Raw genomic sequence first — 8729 nt, 5'->3', positions numbered from 1 at the left:
GCCCCGCGAGAGGGAGGCCCCTTCCCAAGATGGCGGCGCCGGCATGTGCCGGCGGCCTGCGCGCCGCGTGACGTGGAAAGCCCCCAGGATGGCGATGCTGGCGGAGCGTGAGTGTCCGCGCGGCAGGGGCGAACCATTGCGTTCCCGGGGGAGGGGGCGACCTCTGTTTAGAGCCCAGCAACCTGCGGGGGGAAGCACCCTTGGGGTGGAAGATACCATGTGGGAGCGGGGGGAAGCAGCTCCCTTGTAGAGGAAGGGGCTGGAAGATACTATGTGGGAGTAGGGGGAGCACCGTTGTAGAGGAAGGGATGGAAGATACCATGTGGAAGTGGGGGGAGTACCCTTGTAGAGGAAGGGGCTGGAAGATACCATTGGGGGGAGCACCCTGGTAGAGGAAGGGGTGGAAGATACCATGTGGGAGTAGGGGGAGCACCCTTGTAGAGGAAGGGGTGGAAGATACCATGTGGGAGTGGCACCCTTGTAGAAGAAGGAGATGGAAGATACCATTCGGGGGAGCACCCTTGTAGAGGAAGGGGTGGAAGATACCATGTAGGAGTGGGGGAGAGCACCCTCATAAAGGAAGGAATGGAAGATACCATGTGGGAGTGCCTCTCTTGGAAGGGTCCATTAAGCTTCTGGGGGAGAGGAAGAAACCATTATCTTTGGGGGGGGTAAACCTCATCCCTTGTGGGAAGGAGCCCCCTGGAAGACAGGAATGCTGAGGCCTGGGCTCTACCAATGCAGCTTAGTGCGGGGGGGGTGAATGGGAGCAACCACTGATATGCTTGGAGGGGGGCCTGAGCGCCAGCGCCGTGTGGGGCAGGGCAGCCTGCTCTGGGCAGGAAGGAGCGCTGGGTGAACTAACCCCAGCGAGGTGCGCGTCCAGTCTCCTGGACTGGTTAGGGGCTGGGGGGCATGACAAGTGAGGAGGGGCTGGGGGAAATGGGCTGCTTTAGTGTGCAGAAGGGAAGACCGAGGGGGATTGAATAGCAGCCTTCACCTCCCTGCAGGGGGGTGCAAAGAGGATGGAGCTGGACTGGTCTTGGGGGGGGGGGGGGGCAGATGACAGGACAAGGAGCAATGGGCTCACGCTGCAGCAAGGGAGGTTGAGGTTAGATATTAGGAAGAATTTTGTCACTAGGAGGATAACAAAACACTGGACCAGGCTCCCCAGAGAGGGGGTGGACTCTCCATCCTTGGAGGTGTTTAAGACCCAACTAGACAAAGCCTTTCTGGGATGATGCAGTTGGGGCTGGTCCTGCTTGGAGCAGGGGGTTGGACTAGATGTGACCTCCTGTGGTCCCTTCAACCCTCATTTTCTACGTTTCTAACGATAAAAACAGTCCGTAAAATAGGAGCTACATGACGAGGAGCAGCAAACATGAGGTTGGCAGAGTAAAGGGTGGTCTGACTGGGGGAACATCGAGACCACTGAAAAAGAGAGGGGGTCGTTACCACCCGTGGTTTGGACGGGATCGGGTAGAGGACATTGAGACGTGAAGTCAATTGACTCGCACAGCACTGCCGGACTAGACATGTTGCTGCCCCTGCCAGGGAGTTGGCTTTCAGCTTTGGGTGGGGACCAGGGCAAATGCACAAGTATCTCTCCCCAGCTTCCCTTCCTCCCCTCCGCCCCCCAGTCTGCCCCTGGCGAGAGCTGTTCTTTTATTGCAGAGAGCCAGGCGGCACCAGGGCAGAATGATGTGGACCCTTTGGGTTCCTATGTGAAATCTCTTGTTTTACCTGATGAATCAAATTGGCCCATCTCTAGCCTGGTGTGGCTCCCCACCACCCCCTTGGAAGGATCTCAGCCTGCTGCGGCACCCTGGTTGGGAATCGCTACCCTCGGGACTCGGTACGGGCTCAGTTGCCCGTGTAGGTGGTAGTCGCATAGCACTCGGCGCAGCAGGCGGCTCACGCCATCTGCGATGCATTTGTCATATGTGCCCTTTGCATTCGGGCAAGGGGGCATGTGCCTGGGGTCTCCAGTCCTTTTTTCTATTTGCTCTCTCTGGTTTTATTGTAATGCTGCCAGGTTGTGGGATCGAGCTCAGGGTCGTAGTCCTTATCTTCAAGGCACTCGGCGGCTGCCCAGAGAATCTGCAAGCTTACTTAGAGCGTCAGGGTGAAGACCGTGGTCTGCTTCTCTGGTGCAGTGGGTTCAGTCCCAGGTATAAAGCTCAGCTGAGCAGAAGACGGGTCCTTTTCATGGCTGGCCCAAGACTAGAAAGGAGCTCCCACCAAGACTATCACAGTCCTCCCCATCTGTGTGCATCTCGATGACCTGTCTTTCCCCAGCATAACCATACAGCAGTGCATGTGTAGTGAACAGGAAATCTCCACTGCTCGCCCACACTTCTCCTCCTGGGTAGGGGACAGGCATTGTCTGCTAGCCATGTAGCCCCATATTTAAAGGGCGCCTCATTGTTCGGTGAAAGGCGCATGCAACGACTGTCCTGTAAGAACTGACGTAGGGATGTAATGGAGTTGTAAGCTGATGGTTGTTATTGAGGCTCAACGATGGCTGTAACTTTAATTCTTGTCCAGGCCCACAGAGCTTTTGAATGCACATTTCTCTTTTCTTTTAACATTACGTTTGAGGAAATGTGTGCCTGCAGGATTAGGGCTGAAATATGTACCTAGCTTTGACTTAGTACATCTCAGAGATGTACATCTGACTTCGTAAGAGTGAAACTGTAGGCGCACGTGGAATTGCTGTATTTACCTGAATCAAAGATGACTTTGAATTTAAGACGCCCCTCCAGTAATTAGATTTTGTACGTGGGAGATTTATGTGTTTGTTATCATTTTTCATGTAAGGTCTCTAATTATTGGAAGGACGTCTTAAATTCATCCCCTGCACCGCTGCAGCGAGGAAAGCAGTAGCAGGGAGGTAAGCAGCAATGGAAAGATAGGTGGGGGGCACCTGCCCCTTGCTCCCCACCACTTTCCCCCCTCTGTTGTTCCCTCTTGCAGTTCCTGTGCCCCTGGCACCTGTCCTCCCTGACTACTTGCCTTCTCCTGCTTGGCCCCTCTCTGCTGCCCTCTACTTACTCTCTCTCAGTCCTGGCTCTTGACCTGCTGCAGCCTGGGGCAGAAAGCATATGTTGGCTGTGGTCCCCTGCCTAGTCAGACATCAGTGGATGTGGCAGAAGCTCCATTCCTGGATGTGGGCCAGAGCCGGAGCTGGGAACGAGGCTGGAGCTGCCACCACTGCTGCTGTCTGGCTGGGCAGGTGCAGGTTAGGGCCAAAGCTGCATCTGAGGGTAAGTGGCCATGGGGAGCAGCTCCTCCTCCAGTTTGCTCCCCTGCCCTTTGTTTTTGAGTCCAAGAGTAGGATTCTCCCACCCACGATGAGTGTGGGGGGAAAAACCTTAACTTGGATTCAAATAAATGCAGTGTTTTAAGTGCAGTCTTCCCAATTGCACAGGTTTTCTGAAGTGCGTGATGTCTGACACAGTCATTAACAGGTTCTGACAAATCAGCCCCGGGGTTAATGTTTATCCTTGTACAGGTTTCCCTTGCTTTATGCGGGTTCGGTATGTTCAAATTCGCTCTTATGCGATTACCCTTTTTATATAAAAAATTCATTATATGCAAGGTAAATTCACTGAAGCCCACAGTCAGCTGCTTTGTGCAGTGCATTGTGGGAGTGATGCACACCAAAATATAGTCTCCTGTGTGGATCTGTGCTCCTCGCTCGTTGTCTGCGATGTGTTTCTGTAGTTGCCATCCCCATTATGGCTTCTAGGTGTCCTGCTACCTTATTTCCTACCCCTCTCTGCTGAATGAATAAATGAATGAATGCATGCAATGAATTAAATGAATATACACTCATTATATGTAAACTGCACGAAACTAGTAGAGAACAGCCTGTAGTCACATTCTGAGAAACATTCAGAAATGGCTAAAATATTGGTGTTTATCACTATTTTTTTCTGATGTGAAATGTCCTTTTTTCTTTCTTTTAGAGCACCTTGTAAAATAGCTCTGCGGCACTCGTTTGTCTTGTGTTGTGTGTCTGCTTCTTGGGATTATTTCAATTCTTGATGAGTTTTCTAATTTGGGGGTTCCAAGACACTTTGATTCTGTGCACCATGTCTTAATAGAAAGGCTTTGCTAGGAACCCACTCTTCGCTGGATAGAAATTGAATTTCATCTCTCTCTTTTTCATGTTACTGTCACACTTACGAGCTCCAGTCATGCTAAGACTCACTTGAGCAAAGTACTGTAGATACAGAAGAAATAAAAAAGGCAGTCCGTGTCCCAAATCACTTAGAATCACAGTGGAAAGCAAGAGGCCAAAGATGAATAAAGACAGGTTTGTGAAAGGCCTTTTATCAGTGGTCACCAGCCAGTGGATCTCGATCTGCCGGTAGGTCTTGCAACCTCTTGGGGTAGATCTTGGAGTCGATCCAAGGCTGGGGCGGGGGGCTGAGCGCGCGCATGCATGCACACATGGACACCAGCCCAGCAGGTCAGTCTGTCGGGGAAGGAAGGGGTGGGGGCCATATTGAAGCCCCCATGGTGAGGGACAGTGCTGCAGAGGCAGAAGCAGGGGTAAGTTGAGTGGGGCCCCGGCCGGGTGGGACTTACCTGCTGGAGAGCCGCATCCTCAAATAATATTTTCTCCCTCTGCCTTGATCTGCACCGCCCCCCCCTTCCCTCTCCATAGACCTACCTGCTGGGCGGGGAGTAGCAGGGGCGGTGCACGGTAGGTCTTGGGTTGCTTTTAAACGCCAAACATGGCCTACTTAAAAAGGGTGCCTTATATGATGGGTTTGGTAGCCAGATGCTGGGCTCTAACCTGGGAGGGCCTTCCAGTCCTAGGTAGATAGATAAGGCTGTGCAAGAAATGAATACCACATCAGTGCCTCACCTGTCTCTCAATGCAGTTTAGCAGCTCGAATGAGAAGAGGCTGCGCCACTTCAGCAACTGCAGAGAGCTGGCTGCTCTCGAGTGCTTCCTGGACCTCAGTTTGGAGTCGCTAGTTCAGCGGTTCTCAGCTCTTTAGATCCCCAGGGCTGCTTGTCTGCAGTCAATCTTCTCATAACCGCACGCACCGCCTCCCTCGTGGTCCTCTTGCCAGCCATGCCACAGAGACACCCAGGCACTTTACACACGCTAGTTCCAGAACATGAGTGGTATTTGTGTGGTATTGCTGAAGAGAGGACTGTTAACCACCCCTAATGTAGCCCAAACCCCTGTTCCAGGCTGGGTTATCCCTGTCAAAACCATGCTAGGTGACTTGCATCCTGTTCCTAACATCCTCTGGGAACAAACCTCACACACCACTACCAGACGGAATACCCCAACCATCAGAAATGCCCTTTAATTTGCTGCAGATAAAGCAGCAGGATGCAGGTACCACCAATATTTAGGAAATGGCACATCTGCAGCAGGCTGGTGTCTCAACATAGTGTTGCCTGACACTTGGGGATCATTCAGGGTGCTTGCGTGACCCCCCAGTGCCATCTCTGAGCCAGTGTGCTAGTTCACGTCCATGTTTAGGGCTGCATTTGTTAGTCGGGACATGCTCTAATGACTTCCAAGCTCTGCGTTGGTGACAAAGCAGAAGCGTGCGACTGAATGAAACATTTTTCTCCACTGGGTGGTGCTGCTACCCTGGATAGGATCTGTGTCGCCATACCATAATTCTCCAGGTGCAGCTCAGTACAGCAGCGCGCCTGAGCTGAATAGCTTGCAGCTACAGCCCAGGACATAGCTTTCACCTTCTTCATAGTTTCATAGATGTTAGGGGCTGGAAGGGACCTTACAGATCATTGGGTCCAGAGAGATAATGTCTCTGACAAATGATACCTGAACCCTCCTTTCCATAATTCCTTTGTGGAAGTGAGAACGATGGGTTTATAGATCTAGCACCGGATCTGGAGTTGAATCCTCTTTCTGCTCCTGTCACAGGCTTCTTTCTAACTTTAAGGAAGCTGCTCTTACTCTCTGCTTGCGTTTTCTTATATGGAGAATAGAGGGTGACGTGCATCTTCCTTGCAGGAAGATGAGGATGAATTCACTAGCATCTATAAAGTGATCGGAGACCCTGGTTTCAAAGGTGCAAAGAAGGAGAAAATGCTAAAAATGACAGGCCTGCAAGGCTCCTGTGTTAGATCTTAGGCTCTTGTTACCTGGTAGCACAAGATTTAAAAAGCCTGTCTACAGTAGGAAACAGTCCTCACCTTTATGGCACTATAAAAATGTTTATGGCGCCTGTTTATGGTGCCACAGAGACCAAGCAAACAGACGTCCCCATGCCTTGTCTTGGCACAAATGTGCAAAGTCTTGCTCTGAAGAAGGTGGCATCAATTTTTGCGGCTTTTTAGTGGTACGTTTGCTTTAAGGGGGGAGCGTGAGCAGCTTCGAGCTGTCTGCGCTCTCCAGTTGCCCTGAGTGAGCATGGCAGAGCTTTACTGCAGTCCAGCAACTACGCATCCCTCTGTTGAATTCCCTGAAGGACTCAATCCATTGGCCTTTTCGGAGCCCAGCTAACGAGGTGACGGGATTGAGTCCCGCACCCAATGCAGTCGTAACCCTGTTTTCCACATCGGAAAGCCAGAGCAACTGCTGCTGCCCCCTTTTTATATAATGGCCTACTGGTTAGGGTGCTTGTTTGGGGAGTGGGAGGCCCAGGTTCAGTTCCCTCTGTTGCCTGAGGGGATTTAAATCCACATTTCCCACCTCCCAGGAGAGTGCTCAAACACCAAACTGAATGCTCTTCCCGGGAAAGCTGATTCACATGGTGTCATCCGGATTCATCAGACTAGACCGCGTGTGACTGGCTGCACTTCCTGGGAGATGGGAGCAATGGCTTTGCATCCCCTTAGGCCTAGTTGGGAATTGAATCTAGGTCTCCCACACCCTAGGCAAGTCCTCTAACCACTGAATGATTTTTTGGGTGTTGCTACTGTGCCATGTCTCATGTTGCAGGCGCTCTCCTCCAGCCAGATAGGCAGAGGATCATCCAGTTTGTAGATTCCTATGGGGCTTGGATGTGGGATGGGAGACAAGTTACTTAGGACTGTCATGACCGAGGTACTTGGGGCCTGCTCAGAAGTGGAATTTGAAGCATTTGGGGAATGCTAGTGTTGATTATTCAGACTGGGTCTGTGCTGTGCATCTGGGGAAATTTGCACCATTGCTCCTGATCACATGTGCCAAACCCAGATTTGCAGCAGTGAAGCTTCTCCATGAGGATGAGGGGCATCCCCTGCTTCCTTGCCACTCTCCAGGCCTTTTTCTCTTCTGCTCTTGGGAGCAACCAGACGGGTGCCCCGGGCTGAGTGCTGTGCTTCTGTGTTTGATGAATGCAAGCTGGGCTAGGCTGGGAGACTGGGGCAGTGCAGGTATGGCCTTAGGAGACTATACACTTCAGCATGGACAGGGTAAGGTGGCATTTTTCACAAAGCCAGCCTGCTGATGCAGGCGTGCTCTGAGACATGCAGGCATGTGCCCCTAGACAAGATAGGCAAAGGATCATCCAGTTGCAAAGGGCTTGTGGGGGTCTAAATTTTAGACTTGGGTGCTGAAGTCCTACTGTGGGCATTAAGGTCCTCAGATCTAGCCCTTGTTCTTCTGCTCCTCAGTTCACCACCTACAACTGGAGCTAATACTCTTTCCCTTCTCTCGGGGCTTCTGTGAAGGTAAAACCATTCCAGATTGTGGTGTTCAACCACAACAGTAATGGGGGCACTAAATAGACTGGTATCAATGCTGTGTGGAATGAAAGAAATTTATTGACTAGACGGAAAGCAGAAATTGACTGCTGGAAAACTAAATGGAGTGTAACAGTTTTGGGTTTTTTTCTTTACCGTAGCCCGTAGGAAGCAGAAGTGGTCTGTGGATCCCAGAAACAGCGCCTGGAGCAAAGATGATTCCAAATTTGGTCAGAAGATGTTGGAAAAAATGGGATGGTCTAAAGGAAAGGTATGACCTGAATACCTTGGTCTAAAGGGAAGGTAGGCAAAATGTGGCCCGCAGGCTGTATCTGGCCCACCAGTTGATCCTATCCAAAGTCAGGAGCCTGAGGAGGGAGGGCTGTGCCCTGCACCACTGCACTCCACTCCACTCTGCCGCAGCCAGGGCTGGGCCAGGCCGCAGCAGCGCAGACTTCTCCACCTCCTGCATCCACCTCCCCAACCTGGGTTCCTGCTTGCAGTGTGCAGTCCTGGCACCCTGGCTGCCAGCAGCCGGTCCTACACAGGATGGGGCATGATGCAGCACACCAAATAGCTGTTCTGCTCACTCGCCGTGATGAGTACCTGTTGCCATGGCCCTAGTTGAGTCCAGGGTGAGGGGTGGCTTGGCCTGGGGCAGCCACCCCCAACTTTCCTGGTGTGGCATGACACCAGCAGCTCATCCCATCAGGTGGGCAGGATGGCTCTTTGGCACGCTGCATTGCACCCTGTCCTGTGCAGGCCCAGCTGCCGGGAGTGTGCAGCACCAACAGGAAGCTGTGGGGTGGATGCTGGGGGGTGGAGGAGTCTGCACTGTATGGCCTAGCCCTGGCAGAGTGGAGTGGTGCGGGGCACAGCCCTCCCTCCTTGGGCTCCCAGTGGCCCAGAGGGTCAAATAGGTTCAGTTGGCATCTCCCCGCCCTGCTTTGGTCCTCAGCAGCTCACCAGAACTCATTAAGTGACCCTCCAGCCCAAATAATTGCCTACCCCAGTGTAAATGGAAGATAGTGCTAGCAGAAAAAGCAGACTCTCAAGTGTTG

At 52.2% G+C, this 8729-nt stretch overlaps 1 protein-coding gene across 3 annotated transcripts in view; it reads left to right on the top strand.

Moving 5' to 3' along the window:
- The window catches only part of PINX1 (PIN2 (TERF1) interacting telomerase inhibitor 1), an 82408-nt gene continuing 73679 nt past the window's right edge, over positions 1–8729 (top strand). For 2 of the 3 annotated variants that reach the window (XM_014610232.3, XM_019496427.2), the window contains exons 1-2: positions 1–107; positions 7830–7939. In XM_014610232.3, the coding sequence (XP_014465718.2) occupies positions 44–107; positions 7830–7939 (174 nt within the window). In that variant the 5' untranslated portion in view covers positions 1–43. Of the gene's footprint in view, positions 108–856; positions 875–7829; positions 7940–8729 lie in introns of those variants that run through there. The other variant, XM_059728481.1, reaches the window with a different exon arrangement.

This window comes from Alligator mississippiensis, chromosome 1, assembly GCF_030867095.1.
Source record: "Alligator mississippiensis isolate rAllMis1 chromosome 1, rAllMis1, whole genome shotgun sequence".
Lineage (NCBI taxonomy): Eukaryota > Metazoa > Chordata > Crocodylia > Alligatoridae > Alligator > Alligator mississippiensis.
This window is presented reverse-complemented; position numbering and strand designations above follow the sequence as displayed.